Source organism: Desmodus rotundus, chromosome 3 (assembly GCF_022682495.2).
Source record: "Desmodus rotundus isolate HL8 chromosome 3, HLdesRot8A.1, whole genome shotgun sequence".
NCBI classification, from domain to species: Eukaryota; Metazoa; Chordata; class Mammalia; order Chiroptera; family Phyllostomidae; genus Desmodus; species Desmodus rotundus.
Genome location: NC_071389.1, coordinates 155595248 through 155613257, shown reverse-complemented (window position 1 = coordinate 155613257; position 18010 = coordinate 155595248). Strand labels below are relative to the sequence as shown.

The 18010-nt window shown below is 56.6% G+C and overlaps 1 protein-coding gene across 4 annotated transcripts in view; it reads right to left on the bottom strand.

Annotated features, from left to right (window-relative positions):
- Positions 1-1964: 1964 nt before the first annotated feature.
- Positions 1965-18010, bottom strand: part of RAPGEF3 (Rap guanine nucleotide exchange factor 3) — a 30867-nt gene continuing 14821 nt past the window's right edge. For 3 of the 4 annotated variants that reach the window (XM_045184110.3, XM_053921572.1, XM_045184108.3), the window contains 23 exons: positions 17780-17948; positions 17041-17125; positions 16655-16715; positions 16468-16544; positions 16124-16270; positions 15502-15614; positions 15159-15247; positions 14769-14847; positions 14414-14564; positions 14248-14330; positions 13367-13406; positions 10290-10371; positions 9859-10005; positions 7860-7957; positions 7246-7371; positions 6977-7158; positions 6603-6693; positions 6406-6456; positions 5457-5544; positions 5013-5077; positions 4504-4558; positions 4338-4409; positions 1965-3529 (listed from right to left, as the gene is read on the bottom strand). In XM_045184110.3, the coding sequence (XP_045040045.2) occupies positions 3411-3529; positions 4338-4409; positions 4504-4558; positions 5013-5077; positions 5457-5544; positions 6406-6456; positions 6603-6693; positions 6977-7158; positions 7246-7371; positions 7860-7957; positions 9859-10005; positions 10290-10371; positions 13367-13406; positions 14248-14330; positions 14414-14564; positions 14769-14847; positions 15159-15247; positions 15502-15614; positions 16124-16270; positions 16468-16544; positions 16655-16715; positions 17041-17125; positions 17780-17948 (2270 nt within the window). In that variant the 3' untranslated portion in view covers positions 1965-3410. The other variant, XM_045184109.3, reaches the window with a different exon arrangement.

Here is an 18010-nt window from a genome sequence, read left to right as displayed (position 1 = left end):
GATGAGCACGCCCATGGCACGGGCATGGCTGAAACCCGTCCAGCTCTTCTGCCAGTCCACCCTGTCATTAACCAGTAATGTAGCCTTCGGCAAACCTTTCTGTGCCTGTTTCCTTGACCGTAAACAGGGGTAAAAATGCCTACCCTATCATCAGGGTCAAAATAAGATAATAGAAGTGGAAAGTGTTAGAAAGAATGAAAACAATTCAGATCAGTTACCACGGTAAGTACAGTGGTACCTCGGTACTAGTCGTCAATTCATTCTGGAACTCGCGGTGAGCCTGAGAACCATGAGTAAACGAATGATGAAGCATTTTCTTTTGTGCGTCGGCATCGTGACTCACAAGTTCTAGCAAGTACGAGTCCCGAGCAAGCTCCGAGTGCTGAAACATTTTTTCTTGGCAAAATGCGAGTTTGACAAGCTCTGAAGCCAACAAATACCGAGGTATGACTGTACTGGGAATAACAGCTACAAGGATACTAAGAAGCTTAATCTTTGCAACTTGGGAAGCAGCGCATCCAGAGACCCAGGGTTGCTGGGAAAACAAAAGCCAGGAGTGTGAAAGCAAATCAAGGCCTCTCTCCCCCACCATGGGCTCTAACTGCACACAGCCACCACCGCCACCACCACCACCACCATCACCACCACCACCACCACCACCACCACCATGGCTGACTGACTGCAGTGGGGGTGGAGGGTGCTAGATCACCAGCTCAGATGGGACTGGGGAGACAGGGGAAGGCTGGCTCTCAGGGAGAGGAGCTAGAGCAGCTGGAGTACTGGGCTCCCCAGCCTTCCCTACTCCTTTACCAGATCCTGCTCAGCCTGCTGGAGGCGTGTGCCTCCCTGGTGTGTACCCCACAATTTAGAGTACTGACCTGGCCCACAGCCTGCCTCAGACTTGCACAGGGAAGCTAAAGATAAGGGGTAAGAGTGGGTAGGACTATGTATCTGGGAGGAGGAATTGCCCCCTTCCATTCTGTTCTCCCCTGTAGGGCACACACATTGCCTCTCTGCTCTACCTCCCTTTAGGTAAAGAAGTTTTTTAAGGGCTTGATCTCACACTTCCTTCTCCCAGCCATCCCATGAATTCCTCCTCCCATTACAGCTCTCCTGAAGCTGGGAGCCCCCCACACACACAGCCTGAGCTGCCAGGATGCCCCACCCACCCCACCCCTGGGCAGTCAGGGAGACAGAAGGCTACACTGCTCAGAGCTAGAATCACTGTGATCTAGAGCCTTTCCCTCCTCTGCGGTGACACAACCCAGTCACCAGGGCCTCTGGCTCCAAGCCTTTGTCCTCCTGCCACCCTGGGCACTGTTCTGGCAAGGCCTCTCCAAACAGGCTCTGAGGGGTCCAGCGCAAGAGACAGAAGCAGCTGAGAAGTTGAAGGGTAGCCTAGGCTGAAGGGAGATTCAAAAGTCACCAAAGTCCTGTAGGGACTAGGTGTGACCAGAGAGAAGGAGAAACACTGGTGGGGACGCCAGCCCCTACCAGGCATGGCCCCGTCACACAGGGCCGGTCTCCCTTGAGTCCGAGAGGATGGGGCCAGGCCATGGCAGGCTGCGGTCATGCCGAAACCCTGACAATGTGTTTAGAAGAGAAGAAAGCCACTGGGAGTCCTGACTCACCAAGACTGAGGCTCAGCCTTGTCTTGATTGCTCAAAAACAAGCTCCATAAGCTCTGGAAGCTTCTGTGCCTAGCGGTCCTCCATCTCCGCCCCAGGCAAGGGAACTGGCTTGGTTACCCTGCCACCTGCTCCAGCCCAGGTTCTCCCTGGGGAGTGGGTTCTGCCTGGCTTCACCCGAGGCGATGCTATCCCTCCATCAGGCTGAGGACACAAGACTGCCCACAGCTGTCACATCAGCCATGGGGGCAGAGCTGCAGTTTGGTTTGTCACTAAGAACTGGACTGAGATCACACCCATCTTACAGATGGAGAAACGGAGGCGGAGAACTGCACATTGACTCGCTCAGATTCACCTGGAAACCTGAGGTTTAATCCCAGTTGTGCTGCCTCCTGCTAAGGGTTCTGACACTTACTGGAAGCAGCTTGCATGCGTCCATGAGCACGAGGATGAGAGGTCTGGCAATGTAGGGGTAAGGGGAGGTGGGGTGTGTCCAGCCTGAGCCCTGGCAGATGTACCCGCTGAGCAAGTGCAGGGCTGACTTATTCTACGGGCCCTGGAGCCTGCTGCTCAATACCTTCCCCAGGCTCACTCCCAAGGCCAAGAGGTCCCTCTTGGGCAGACATTGCACCACCTCCCCCTGCCAGGCCCAGGGCCATGGGGAGCAGAGGGGAGGGAAGGGTCCTCCCAGTAACGAGTTCCCAAGGGACATGCCAAAAAGAGGACTTAACGCTGACAGAGCCTGCTGGGACCATTCTCATCACTGATGAGAACTCCTGACTTCCTGGAAGCCTGTGAAGCCTCAGCAAGGGAGGGACTCCCCACAGAAGCTTCCGCCTCAGCATCCTCTCTGACACTGGCCACCCCCAGAGGCCTCGATTCAGTCCGAGCACCTGGGGACAGGCCAGGATGAGCTCCAGGCCAAGGGACAGGAAGTGGAGCTGGAGGAAGCAGTGGGAGGAGAGCGTTGTAGCTGGGCTGTCATAGTCCTCTCAGACCCCCATCAGGAGTCAAGGGCTTCCCTGGCCAGCCGATGACAGGGGCTCCAGGCTCCAGCAGGTGTGCTGCCCAGGGGAGGTGGATTTGGACAGCAGTCAGCCACCTGGGAGCCCTGCCTGGGTCCTGGAGACCATGCTCGGGCTGTGGAGCTGCTCCCTCAGCCTCTCTGGGTCCACTGCAGGGCATAGCACCTCCTCCTCAGCTCCTGGCCTTCTTGGCCACACCCCCACAGGGCTGGGCTTAGAACACAGGCATCTGTTAAATTCAGGGTAACAATAAGGCTCTTCAGGGACCACGGCTCCAGAACGAACAGCCTTGACCACACCCAACTGTTTATCTCCTGTGCTGTGGAAAGAAAAGCAGGACCACCCCTCCCCACGCCCAGCCTTACCCCTGCCACACACATGCCACACACATGGAGACAAACCCCAGGGGCCAGGAGATGGCTGGACAACAAAGCCATAAGCACAGAATCCGGAAAAAACCTGGTGTGGAGAGCTCTCTATTGAACACAGAGTCCTGGCATCTGCTCTGCTCTCCCACCCACTCCAGGGTCTCTCTGTCCCCCATTCCTTGGCACGGGCTCCGCTCATTCTACTCTGAGGCCCTCCTCGGCTGACAGTCATCACAGGGGACAGCTGCCTCCACGCTGCCCGATCCAGGGCCTCGAGTCCGCTTCTCGGAGAGCCCTGCCCAGCTGTGGCCAGCCTGTGGGCCCCTTGGCCCGGGCGTGCCCTGGCTTTCCAGGCGGGAAGTGCCTGCTGCTCCAGCCCCAGCCCCTCCTCACGGCTCCAGCTCCCGGGAGAGGCGGGACAGTTCCCGCTGGTTGTCGATGACCTTCAGCTGTTGGACGTAGGCCCAGGTGCTGCTAGGACTCCGGGTGCCCAGGGACTGCTCTGAGCCTGGTGGGATCGGGGGGAGGGGTGGTCAGTTCAGGGAAAGCACAGACACCACTTGTAGAGTCCATCCCTTCCCCCTTCAAGGAGCAAACAGGCCTTCTTGCCCTCGGCCATCCACCCTGCCATTTCCCACCGCCAGTCCTGAAGACTGCTGCCCCCGCCCCCCACCGATCTGGAGGCAGAAGAAAGGCAGGCCCCCAAGATTACATATAGCATAATAATACCTCTTTGACTAAGTTCAAAAACAATTAAAACTAAAGAATATTTTGTTGTCATATATATGTATATGTATATACATACACCCACACATATATTGGAAAAACGAGAACACAAGTAACTCAAAATTTGGTATCGTGGTGACCATGGGTGGGGAGGCTGGGGACAGGAGAGGGGAACGTCACACAGAGAGGTAGTGTTGTCAGTGTGCTCGCGCTTGGGCTGGGTCCAAGAATGTTCCTTACACCATCAGAATAAACATACACGTGGAATAAAATCAAGGGCCAATGACAACAGTGTGGCACCGACTGTGGTGTGTAGTTAATCCCGTTTCCTGCAACTGAGGGCCGCTTTTTAAAATGCAGGTCTGGAGCGAGACTGCCTGGGTCGTGGCTCTCTCATTAATTAGTGTGGCCTTCTGCAAGGTGCTTTAATGCACAAGCCCATTTGCACACCTTTAAACTGGGGTAACATTCCACCTACTTTTAGAGGCATTATAAAGTTATCAGTGTGTATCATACATGTATCATGTATGCAAGCACCTATACACGCCAGTCACGGCTAACTCATCAGCACCCACCCTGCCCCCACTCACATGTGGAAATCCTTGCCATCTGGCCATCCTCGTGGAGGTGGGAGACGCGGCTTCTGAGTGGTGAGAGAGGCACTGGGTGGGGGGAGAGGTGGGAGTTAAGGAGACAGAGCCAAGCCCCAGAGGGGATGCTGTGGGGGCTCCTACCCAGGGGGACCAGCCTTCTCACCGTAGCTGTGGCTTCGGCAGTGGTGCAGCATCCGCACGGCTCTGGCCATCATTCTCTGCGGACAGAGCGAGGACACGAGACCTGGCCTCGGGGCTGAACCCTGGCCTGGCCTGGCCTGTGGGGCAGCTGGGAACCCGAGCTCCCTTTGAGCGGGGTGCTCCTAGAGACTAAGAAGCTATAAGAGGGGGTCATGTCTGCTTCGCCCCAGCACAGGCAGAGGCCCAGCAGGAACCAGGAAGTGGGAAGAACAAAGGTCAGGAAGGGCTCCAAGAGGAAGAGGCCTGGGAGGGGCTCTCCTTGACCAGTGAGATAGTTGAGGCTGCCACCCCAGCACCCCCCACAGCGCAGGCCCTCCTGTATACAATGTGGTTAGGCATACTATGTTAACATAAGTATTCACATCCATATTATTAATAACTGCAGACCATTTCCCATGCCCTGCTCCCTTCCAAGGTCATAGTCATGTCCCCCAGCCCACTTCAGTAGTAAACAACTCTCCTTGAACTCACCATCTTCTCAAAGTTGATGAGATTCTCCACCAGGGTGTGGTTTCCCTCGTGGATAAAGGTCATGTCTGCAAAGAAACAGACTTTGCTCAGAGGTCTCCAAAAGGCCTTCCCCTTTCAGCAGCCCAGGAAAGGTGACTGGCCGGCGGATAGGAGGAGCCTCGGGCCTGCCCCACCCCCACACGGCCCTCTCCCGCTGGCTCCCCTCCCGCCTCCTGGAGTATTTCCTTGTATCTCTGCTGCCTCATATCATAGGCCACCTAATGTTGCCAGTATCTGTCTGCATGTCCTAACTCTGCGTCTAGCCTGCGAACTCCTAATGCATCTCTGTGCCCCGCCCCAGGCGTCGGCACATTGGATTACTCAGAGAGGGCTGGGTGGACAAGCAGACAGGCGCAGGAACCAATAACAGGATGGAGGCCGGAGGGTAGGCTCTAGACCTATCACCTTTGAGGAGAAGGGGCATGAAGGGGATGACAGGAGGGGAGAGCTTCGTGAGGGCCAGTCGGTACACTCGGTGGTTCCAGGAGGGGTCCTGGGAGGGAAGAAGTCAGTGAGACAGGGGTCCCCCACTCCATAACCTGCCACACACAACACAGCTAAATGCTCCACCCCACCAAAAAGAGCCATGTGCCCATCCCCTTTGGGGCTCAGCTCCTCCTCAGCCCCAGATCTCACTGGGCGGGCTCTGCAGAAAGGCTGTGTGTGCATGCGGCTGCCTGGCTTCCAATTAGCCCCCGAGGAAACTTCGTGGCCAGCAGTCACAGGGGCCCTGAGTTTCCATGGAGCACTCTGTCCCTCTGTGTGTGTGTGTGTCTCTCTTTCTGTATCTCTCTCTGTCCACCGCCCCCTCCCCCAGCAGGGAAGTTCCTTTGAACTTCTTGAGCCCCATGAGGTGAATTTTTTTCTCAAGAGCTCGGAGAGCCATCCTGATAAAAAAAAAAACACCTCTGAGCCAGTTCTCTCAAACACTGTCAAAAACTTTCAAAACCCCCAACAATTCCTGGCAGCTGAAGTTCATCTCCTCAACTCCTTCCTCATTTTTTGGCCTAGTCTGGCTCACAGGCTCCTGGAGTGTCCTGAGGGCCCACTGACCGGCCCTGGCACGAGGTGGGTGCTGGTGCCGGGACCCGCTTCCTGAGGCCTGGGGCAGGTCAGCTGGAGCCCAGTGTCCCCCTGCTGCTCCCCTGGCACCTCAGACCCAGGGCTGGACACCACCAGTGCCTGTCCTGGTCTTCACACAGGACCTCAGAGCCACAGCAAAGGTGCCCCCCCCACACCCACACATCCTGCAGGGTGTAACACTCTACGTTCTGCCCCCACGACGCTACACACCAGCTCCCCGAACATACTCAGAGGGAACCAGGCCCTGGACGAGCTGAGCCCCAGCACTCACCAGCAGCCTCTCAAGGGCTGAGTACAGCTTCCGGATTTTGTGGGGCAGCCGCTGTGAGGAGGTCAACAGAGATGTCACTGCTCTGGGGTAGGAGCCCTGTCCCCACCAGGACTTCTAGGATGGGCTTGCGGCCCGACCTCAGGACTGAGTCAGTGGGGGTGCGGGGCACCTGGCCTCCCCCTCCGGGTCACACCTACCTCCCAGGTTTGGGCCAGTCGGCTGATGGCCGAGTTGCTGAGGCCAAACATGACCGCAAAGAAGGAATTGAGGTTCTTTTGTTCCTTGAGGCTGTCAGCAGAAAAACCGGAGACTCTCAGGGGAAACAGCCACAGCCACGGAGCCCCACATCAAGACAACATCCAGGCCTGGGACCCACCCAGACCCAGGCAGGCCAGGCCAGCGCTGTATTTGCAGGCACTGGCACTGGATGTGGTGGGGAGGCAGAGGCTCCAGGGGACCGGGGGATGGCCGATTTGGCAACATACTGACCAGGGATAGGATGGGGACGCAGTTAAGAAAAAGTGGCCTAGGGCCTCTGCAACACCTCCCATAGACCCCCACAGGCACTCACTGGGCTGCCAGCTTAATGAACTTCCTGAGCAGCTGGGCCCGCGGGCCGGGTATGGGGCAGAGACACAGCTCCGTGGCCACCCAGTACTGCAGTTCATTGAAGCGGCGCATGAAGCGCTCCAGGTTGGCGGTGGTGACGTCCCGCAGATGCTGGGGGCCCAGCACATAGTAGATCAGTTCCACCTGCGTGGCGGTAGCACAAAAGATCAGCACATGCCAGGCAGGGTACCCCACCCCCTGCTGTCATCCCCTCAGCTCTGCTCCCTGCACCTGGTGGATACTGTTGAAGAGGTTCCAGTCGTGGTCTGTCAGTTGGCCTGCCAGGTCCTTGGCGCTCACCAGGTCCAGCCCCTCGGCAGAGCCCACAGTGGGCCCCAGCTGCTCAGGGTGTGGGGTCTGCAGGTGGAGGAGTACTCAGAGGGGAGCCCGAGGGATCCAGAAGAAAGGGATCAGGTGGGAGGAAAGAGTTTGGGGGAGACTCTATGCCCATGATCAGAAGAGAATTGGGGCGGGCAGCAGTGCTAAGGGAGTGAAGGGGCCTCTAAAGGATGGGGCTTCCCAAGAAGAAATCTTCTTGACAGATCCCCAATACTGAGACCTCTCCTTGTAGGGCTTCTACCCTCTGGGAAACCCCTAATGGGGGCAGGCCTTCCTCTTTCTCCTTGAGAGCTCCCAACCAGCTGTCCCTGCCCCCATCCTTTGGAATACCCATCAGCTGAGGCCCACTCTTCCTATTGCCCCTTCAGGCCCAGCAGCAGCCAGACCAGGCCCCCTCCCTCTTCTCTGTGACCCTCCCTCTTCTCTGTGACCCTCCCTCAGCACACACCCTTACCACCCCCAAAACACGGATGCTCCCTGGGTCTTGGCACCCTGCCTGTTCCTACCAGTTCATGCACTTCCTGTGGGTTGACAACAAAGAGCCGTTCGTTGAGCCCCAGGGATGTGGCCACACCACGGGCATCTGGCTGCAGGCCAATGGCATCTGCAAAGAGAGCAGAGGCTGCACTGGGTGGGAACAGGGAGCAGGGCCAGGGAGCAGCTGGAGGCAGGGTAGTGGCCCTATTGCGGGGGCTGGGAGGCTCTCCTCCCAGGCTCAGGATTAGAGTCCTGGGCCAGTGCTCTAAATGCACAGGTGCACATGCCCACGCATCCACACACTGCCCAGGGTAGCACCCCCGAGGAGGAGGAAACCGGCCGCTTAGTGAGACAGGAAGACCTCAGGCAAGGCAGGAATCCCTCTGAGCCTCAGTTTCCTCCTTTGTCAAATGGAGACAATAAGACTTGCCCTGACTATGCACAGTCAGATGAAACAATTGATACAAGTAGTGGCTAAAAGTATATGCTACCTTTCATAGCCCTGTGAAAATGGCAAATGCCTTAGAGAAGGCTTGGTGTTGATTTTCATCAGCTCGTGTGCACTGGGACTGTGCTTGAAGTCGTGTTTGAGTCCTCAGTCCCTACACCAGTGGCCTCCCAAGTAAGGTACACAAGGCCATCCATTTGTCCAGGAAAAAATGTTACTTTAAATTTTCTACTTTAAATTTATTTCTACTTCTTCTACTTTAAGTTTATTTTTTCTCATCTGTTTGACAACTCTATTTTGTGTACCACTTTATAGTTACATAAGCTTAGTGTAGGAATTCACGTGTATGACTTATAAGCAAATATACACATAGCAAGGGGTTTGTAATAAAATACTGGTTACTGACAAGTAAGGTGTCAATAAATGTTGGCTTTGGGCAACCACAACTCTCCAGGTGGCCACCAGAGGGCAGTGCTTCTGGAGCACTAACAGGCACAGGTGGCTTCATCCTTTCTACCCACGTCCTGAGGCAGTGGGAGGCTTTGCTTTGCTGCCTCCACTCCATGCCATTTTTCTCTGGATGTCTCACATTCCAGTTTACCCTGGGCTCCAGCTGTCAGACCTGGGTGGCATCCTTCACAGACAACAGTCTTTTTTTTTTTTAATGTCCCAAGTTCTTCAAAGGCAGGTCTTAAAAATCCATGCCGCCATGTTCCGAGCACTGACTTGGTGCCAGACCCCATGCTCCGCGCTTCCCACACAGCATCTCATTTGCCAGTCACAGCAGACCCACGTGATGGGTCCAGGTACAGCGCACATTTGACAGACAAGGAAACAGGCTCAGAGAGATTAAACAACTGCCGGGGACTGCACACCTAGTAAGCAGTGGGTATCAGGTTCCAGCACAGGTCGGAGAGTCCGGTCTACGCTCTTAACCATCAAGCTGCATTATCTTCCCTGCCAGGCACCTCGAGCTCCTAACACATTGCTGGTCCACAGCTGATCCTCAAACATGTTTTTGCTGACTGACTTCCTAAATTCAAAGGCCACCTACACTCACTATGTGAACTTGAGGAAATCGCTTAATCCCTATGAGCTTCAGTTTCCTTGTCTGAAAGTAGGGTAAAAGGACCTATCTCTTAATGTTGTTATTGGACTAAATGAGTATGTACGCATGATAATAATAGTAGTAGCAGCTGACACCCAAGGAGTGCATTGTGCCAGACACCATTCTAAAGGCTTCCACAGAGGAGTTCATTTAGTCGTCACAGTTCCTCGCTGAAGCAGGTACTCTCATCACGCCCGTTTCACAGATGATGAAACAGCACGGGGAGATGAAGCACCCTGCCCCAGGTCATACGGACCGCGAGCTGAAGGGCTGGGATCAAATGCGGGCGGCAGGTTCCAGAGCTCATGCTATTAAGCGCCACACTTAAAGCACTTTGAAGAGACATCATCAACCTCCCACATTAACATTGATGACGATGATAAAGATAATAATGACTTTAACTGGGGGATCTGGGCATGGCTCTGAGGGGCTTCCCTCCCTCGGGGTCACCCGACTCAGACACACAACTCACCGCCTGCGGAGTTGACTTTCACCAGCACCTGCCCCTTGGTCCAGCCGTCCTCCTGGGCCAATGCTGCCATCACCTCTCTCACTGATGCTGTCACAGGCAGCTGCAGGGTCAGCACCGAGTGGTCCGACCGGCATATGTCATAGGGGACTGGAGAGGAAGACCAGGCTGAGCTGTAGGAGGGGGTGGGGGCTGCCCACCCCAGGAGAGAGAGGGCAGCCAGCAGTGGGTGGGATCCCAAGGAGGCAGGCAAGGGTGCTAAGGAGAGGCCTCAGTGGGCACACGGCATACAGCAGGTGGGAGACTCTGAGCCCAGGAGAGGCTGGAACTGATGTCCCAAGGACTATAGGGTGCTATCCTTGGCCGGGCACACCGCAGTCAAGGGTGACCACAGCAGGGCATGGGCCATGTCCTGGCTGGCTCAGATCACCAACCTTTGTCCCCAACTCGGATGGCACAGTTGCTGCTGGGGAGGGGCTCTTCCTGGCTGGGGAGCCAAACAGGCATGTTCCGGGCCTGAGAGGGAAAGAAGATGAGGCCGGAAGAACACAGAGGGGAGCAGGTAGGGCCAGGGCGGGGCCTCGTCACTGGGAGCATGGGACCCGCACAGCATGCATACCACCCACGGGCTCTGCTCGCTCAGCGAACCCAAGCCAGGTGAGACCCTGGGACCAAGGCTCCAGAGCAATGGAGCGGGGCTAAGAGGGAGGGGGTGCCCTCTACGGTGTGTCCCCCCCGCCACACAGGCCCAGCGCCGTCCTGATGCGAACGCGCCTCAGCTGGTTTCCTCCTCCCTGTCCTCCTTTGGTACCGTTTGCTAGGTTGTTCTTTGCCACATGCCAGGCTAAGGGCATGCTTATTCTAAGCACTGTATTTTGGTGTACTTTTTTCCCAAAATTTTTGAGGGGAAATAAGGATGCACATGATATACAAGTAGTACTGATTGGTTACCGGTTCATAAAATTTCTTGTACCTTGTATCTGATCTAGTGTTTTGTAATTACCTGTCACATGAAATTTCTTGTACCATAATATGTTCAAAAATAGATGCTAAATTTCCTTTATAATACAAAAAACAAGTATCTAAAAATAAATAAATAAATAATTGGGTTAAAAAATTAAAATGAAAGATTTTTTGTCCTGGGCCAAAAGTTTGGGCCAAAAACAGGCTGCTCACTACACATGGCAAAATAGAGTATTTAAATATTCAGGATAATCCTTTGACAAAACATTATTATCGTTATTATTCCCACTTTATAGATGAGATAAACCAGCTGAGAGGTCAAGTACCTCGCCCAGGGCAACACAGCTGCTGAGGCCCAGGTGGAATGCTAACCTGCGCCTCCCTTGCTCCGTCCTCTCATCTACCAACTCTCAGCTGTGTCAGCTGCCCTCGCAAACCCCACTACCCCTGCTCCCTGGACCCCAACCACAGCGGGCTGACGGGGCGGCCCCTGCTGGGCAAAGGCCCCCTACCACAGCCCCTCCGCCCACCCAACTGTTCTTTCCAACCCCTGTACTGATTCTCTTCCTCCTCACAGCTGAATGTGGCAGATCAGGTTCAGACCGAGACCGTGATTCACCCCTGGATTTCCCAATCTCAGAGCTCTCCCCACACACCATCTGCGTGTGAAAGTCTCTTAAACCCAGACCACCAGTGCCGAACTCTCTTCCAAGCCCTGGTCTCGGATGCCCCCTGGATCCTTCCGCATCTGTGCTCCACCGGGTCCCCTCGTCCTGCCTCTCAGACCACTCCTCCTGGCCATTCTCCTGGGCTCAAGGCTCCCGCCTCACCCACTTCCCCACCGCTTGTCATCATGTCCTTTGAAATGGGTCTCCCTGTATCCCCCTCCTCAGCCCTGGCCAACCCTCCAGTTCCAACTGCCCATCTCTCCTCACACCCTTATCTACTCCAATGGCCCAGCCATTCTCCTGCACCCTCACCCCTCTGGGGCCTCCCTGCCTCCTCCTCCAGTCTGCCTGACCACAGCCAGAGGAAGCTTCCTAACCCGGCTTCAAGGCCATCACTGTCTGCTGGATAAGTGCAGGCTCCTTAACCAATCTCTGCAAAACACAAATCCAACCTTGTCCATCCCTGGCGCAGATACCTCCAGTGACTCACATTGCTCTGAGGACAAGGACCAAACCCCTCACCATGGCCCACAGGGCCCTGCATGCCTGGCCCCTGCCCGCATCCTTGGCTTCCTCTGCTATCCCCTCTGGCACTACCTCCTCCAGAGCTCTCCCTCATACCTGCCTGCAGTCTCACCCTCCGCCCTCACACCTTGCAGCCCTCTCAGCACCAGCAGTTCCTTCCCAAGGACACTCTTCTTGAACCTGACCCTGAGTCAATCAGTACCTTCCCTGCTTTCAGAGACCCCTGTCTTAGTCCTTAGACATCACGAGATTGTTCAGCACCTCTGTTCCTCGCTTGACTGTAAGCCCCTTAAGGCCAGGGGTGGCTCTCCCAGCCCACTACTGCATCGCAGGCTCCCAACAGAGTGCCCAGCACATGAGGACCATTCCATGCTGGGTCCTGAGTACCAGCCACAGGCCAGAGAGCACTATGAGCCCTGGGGAAACAGAGGCCAAGGTCCCTCAAGCATGAAGCCAGCAGTCTAGGGGGATGTGAGAGACACTAATAGCCAAGAAGCAACTGGACAAATACAACAACTCCACATGGTGACAATGCTTTGCAGAAAATCGTAGTGGACACCTTGGAGGACAGTGGCCAGTGGAGGGGTGCCCTGAAAAGAGAGATGCAAAGCAGCCTTTCTGGGAACCCAACATTTTCGCTGAGATCAGAACAAGAAGGATATAGGTAGGCAAAGAGCCAGAGGAAGAAAGGTCCAGGCCCTGAGGTAGGAACAAGCTTCACCCACAGAAGAGGAGCCCATAAGCATTTTCGGCAGGGAGGAGGGGTGATGGGTGAGGTGAGGGAGGGATGGGCAGCTGGGGATAGGAACACCGGAAAGCCCAGGCGAGGCCTCGGGATTTTACTCCCAATGCAACACTCCCCACAACCAGCCCCAACCTACCTTTCCATCCCTTTTTCCTGCCATTACTCAACCAAATCTCAGCTCCAGTCACCTCTTCTCATCCCCCTTTGCTGCCCCTGGGCCCCTGCTGGGAACAGCACTGGCCACCTCTGACTCCTAGCAGAGGCCTGCCTTCCTCTGGGCTCCCAGCACGGCCACCAGGAGCCACCGGGCCTCAGAGGCTGCCTTCAGGCACCATGCCTCACCTCCCAGGCGGGAACCGCTAACTGGCTCTAAGGGTGAGGGTGGGGTGAAGGGGTGACCTTAGACCTCTGTGTCCCCATAGGACCTGGCCCCAGTACCACACGAAGCCCATGGGAGCACCAACCCCAACCCGAGGGTGTGTCTGTGTGGGGGAAACCTTCCACGCAGAGCCCCTGAGATGGGGGATGAAGGAGGGGCCGTGCAGTCCCCAAAGCAGAGGGAAGAAGGTGGGGTTGACGGAGGTGGGGGGCACTGATTCAGAGCGGACACCTTTATCTGAGGAGACGCACTCCCACAGCCGTTCTCCAACCTGTGGAACAAGGGAGAAGGGAGGTGAGACTGGAGGCCAGTGACCCCTGTAGCCTGGACACCCCAGGGCCAACAGCAGGGAAGTACCCAGGGCTCTGGACCCCATCCGCCCTCACCCGAGGCTCCGAGTTTCACAGCTTTGGCAAACATTACCTAGAGAGGGGCAAACCTGGGGCTGAAGCTGGGGCCCCAGCTCCTGTGACTTTCCCAGGCCAGCAGAGAAGGGAAAAAGAGTCCCAGAGGGAAATGGACCCAGAGATCAGATGGATCGGGCACGAGTTCAGATAAGCTGAACCCACAGGAACGTCTGGGACGGGGAAGCTAAACTAAGATATTTACTGGGTGGGGCCGGCAGGAAGCGGCACTGGCGGTGCTCGGTAATAGGCGTGTGCCAGATGGAGGACGTGAGAACAGCAGGCGCACGAGGGACAGGACAATGACACACAAATGACTGCATGATGTGCGAGGATGGCTGAGTGTGTGACGTGAGGGGGAGCAGCAAGGGGACCAGCGGGAAAAACTAACTGAAACAACCAGGACTAGACCAACAAGCAAACACAGGCAACACTCGCAAGGTGCGCCACGTGCGAGGCCCTGCTCTGCGCCCTGAAGGTGCAGTAACTCCTTCCATCCATGCGGTGAGGTAGGTGCTCACCCAGATTACAGACAAAGGCCCGAAGCCCTGAGGAGGCCGTGGGGGATGTGCTCGGGGCGGCACAGCTGGACGTGGTACGGCCCAGATTTAAAGGTACATGTCTGAGTCCGGAGTCGGTGCTCTCAGTTGTGAGTCACTGCCTGTCATGCATGTTTGGCTCTAAGTTAACTCAGAGCCAAAGCTTCACCTGTGGTGTCGCCGCCTCTCCGGCCACTGCTCCCGAAGCAGGTTGCTAAGCCGGGCATCCCTGCTCACCAGGTCTGAGAGTTTCTGGGAGGAGCCAAGATTCACTGAGACGCTGTAGCTGTGTCCACCTGGGCAGCCCTGTCCAGCCCTGCCTCACTCCCAGGTACCTGGAGAAAGCTGCTGGCCACAGGGTCAGTGTGGAGCATGGGGCCATACAGGGCCACCCACTGGCTGACCAGCCGCAGGATCTGCTGTCTCTTGTTGCAGATGTAGGTGTTACGCTCCTGCTCACTGCCTCCCGCGGGCTCCGCGTGGAAGGTGGGTACCAGTCAAGGAAACCACAACATCCAGCTGAGCCTCTCACCACACCTTATGCAAAGGAGGAGCGGGATGCTGACAAGCAGGGCCCGCCACCAGCATGAGGCTGGTGCTTTGGAGGTTTTGGCACAGGCATGCTATGAGCAATTCCTTCTCCCAATTCCTTCTCCCTTCTCCCTAGTCACCCTGGGGCTGGAAGGATATTGGTGCAGGAGGGCTGCGCAGAACTGGGTGCTGGGCATGAAGACTCTGTGAGTCAGGAGGAAATCACTGAGGAATGTCTCTGTAGGGGGGGAAGGGAGGGGGAGATAGGTGGGAGGTGGGGCTTCAGAGGTCAAGCCCACTGAACACAGGTACATGTACAGCTGGAGTGTCCATCCCCCAATCCCTCATGGTCAAGGTACCACCAATGCCCAGCCCGCTGTGACTGCACTCCCTACCCAAGCCAATAGCTCAGGAATGAGGACTTCCTGCTGACTGGCCCCACGGACCAATCCAGCACCCAATGAGATCAGACGCAGGTGCCTGGCTGTCTCCCAGGTTGGGCTGACCACTGGCTGAGTCAGAGAGCAGGCAGGTGTCTCCTGCCCCTACCTGTTGGGTCATGAGCACTGGAATCAGGCCTCATGGCCTCCAACAGCAGTTCTAGGATCTTCTCCGGGGTGCCAGACATCACCGTATACCTAGTAGAAATGGCCAATCCATGCCCCTGTGCCGCCACTCCCCTACCACAGTCAGTCATATCACTCTTCCCTACTTGCCAGCCATGCCCCATCTTGGGGTGGAGGAGTGGCTGGCTCAGGGGAGTGCATCTTAGTCCCTGGATGTCTCTCCACCCACGGGAGGCCAGCGGCCAGGGGTATGACACAGAGGAAGGGAGTAAAGCCCAGGACAAGGAAGGAAAGAAGGTGGAGAGGGAGCTTGGTGGGTATGTTACCGGTTCCTGCCTGGGGTTGGGGGGCAAGAAGAGCCAGCGCCCTGAGAGGTTCTCTCCAGCACCAACACCACTTTGCCATGTTCTTCCAGCCTCATGGTCTTTGCTTCCACATCCTGGAGAACAAGCCACACCCACTGCTCAGCACACACCAGTCCCTTTCCCCATTTTTAGGGCCTCTCCCTCCACCTACCCAATTCCAGACCCTGAGCCCCACAAGGGCCCTCAGCTCTTCTCCCACCCTGTTCAACTCCCCAGCTTGGATCTGCTCCTCACTCCCATCCCTGCTCAGCCTGAGCCCCTCCTCTGCCTCACCTCTCTGTGCTTCCAACCCTCCATTACACTGCCCCCTCACACCCCACCCCTACCCCTCTGTAGCCCCACTACCTCCTGGTCTCCCACACAGAGCACGAGTTCACAGGGCTCACTGAACCTCATCAGCATGCTGTGGGCCTCCTCACATGCCCAGGGCTGTGCTCCTACCTCCAGCTATCGTCTCTGAGCTTCTCCATCTCCTCTCTCTCCCTCCTCCTCACAGGCTCTCTGGTCCTTCCCCCTGCCCCACACTTCTCCAGAGAACTGTCCCTGCCATGTCCCTTGGCCTCCCCACCCCCAGCAACAGCACCTTGATGATACGGTTGAAGTCCTGCTTGTCCACTCGGAGAAAATGACAGTTGTCTTCTCGCAGGATGATGGTGGCTGCCCGGGGTGCGTCGTTCACCAGAGCCAGCTGTCCAAAGTCATCTCCCTCGTGCAGTGTGGTCACCAGCCCCTATAGCCAGGTCTTAGTCACAGCCCAACTGTCCAACACCCAGCCCTCGTGGGACAGGCCCATGTCGGGGAGAAGCACGGAGGCAGGAGAAGACCTGGGCGATCAGCAGCCTTGGGTCCACCAAAGGCACTGCCCATGAGGGCATAAACCTGGGAGTGGTTACCACCCAGGGGGCTGGGGAAGAAGGGAGGACTCACCTTGCCGTGGGTCACCACGTTGACGGATCCCTTCCAGATAATATACCACGAGGTGCCCTTGTCCCCCTGGCTAAACACTGAGAGGCACACAATCAGACATGCCCCCAGTACCCACCCCTTCCTCTCCGTGGCCTCTACCCACGCCCAGGTCCCTGGTGCCCAGCTGCCTGTCAACTGGCACACTTACATACAGTCCCCGCCTTGCTGTGTGGTTCAAAGAGCAGGACCGCTGCTAGTTCCCGCTTCACCTGCAGGGCAGGGAGGGGAGGGTCAGTGGGCAAGCCCAGGGGCCCAGGGCCAGGGTAGAGGTAAGGACCAAAGACGAGAGTGCTCGGGGGCAGAGGGGTAGCTAGGTCAGTCGGCCTGGGATTTGGTGGGAGACCATGCAAAGGGGGGCAATGGGCTAAAAGAGGCAGATGGATTTTCAGACAAGGATGCTGGGAGCAGGAAATTGGATGGAAATTTCCAATCCATAGGCAGAAGGGGAGGCAAGTATCTGCTGGCCCAGCAGCTGTGCCTCCTCAGGGCGCTCACAAGGAGAGGAGGCCCTGGGGAAAGGCCCTGCAGACTGACCGAGTTGGAGAGGCGGGCCACGGCCTTGATGTGCAGCAGCTCCTCAAAGATGAGCTCCAGCTCCTCGTCTGTGCGCTGGCCCGGGCTGCAGGCAAGGGAGGGGCCAGGAGCGAAGGATGAATTCTGGGCCCAAGGTCAGGGGTGCAGACCACTCACCCACCGAGCATAGGCCTGGGGTCAGCCGGTGCCTCAGCAAGGACTGTCATCACTAACAGGCCAGCCATTCCCAAGTGCATGCTGTGTGCCAGACACAGGACAAAGCGCTGCACATGTGTCATTCAATCCGCCCTCACAACAACCCCACGTTGTGGGTATTCTTAGTCTCCTTTGAGAGAAGAGGAAGCTGGCGCGGAAAGGCCCAAGGCCACCTAACTAGTAGCTGGTAGAACTGGAATGTGAGTCCAGACCTGCCTAAGGACTCCAAAGGCCACCCTCTCTCAGCCATCGCTGCCCCTCAGAGGAGGCAGGGTCCTCAGAGGCCATATACCCCACATTCTCATGCAGTTACAGAGGAATAAATAGGTTCTGGGGGAAAGGAGGGCTCAGACCACACAGCAAGTCTGTGGCAGAATGCAGATCAGAGCTCCGGCCTCTGATCCAGCCAGGGTCTTTTCACTAAGCGAGAAGTAAGGGATCCCCTCAGAGAGGAAACTGAGAAACCATGGAGTCTGGAAGCCATGTGGGACCTGGGGCCAGGAGGTGCAGGGTGCAGGGTGCAGGGTGCAGAGCGCCGACTCACGGCTTTCGAAGTGCCACAGTGAGCAGGGCATCAGGCCCCCGCTGGGAGAGCAGGGCCATGGCCTCAACCAACTCCTCCTCCAGCTCATGGACTCCTGCAGGCTCCAGCTCCAGCCCCGGAAAACGGTAGAATTGGGTATCTCGGTCCTGGAAGGTCCAGTCGTGTTTGACTGGGAAGAGGCCCAGGCATGCGGGAGAGGAAATTGAGGCTGTGTGGGTATGGACTACAATG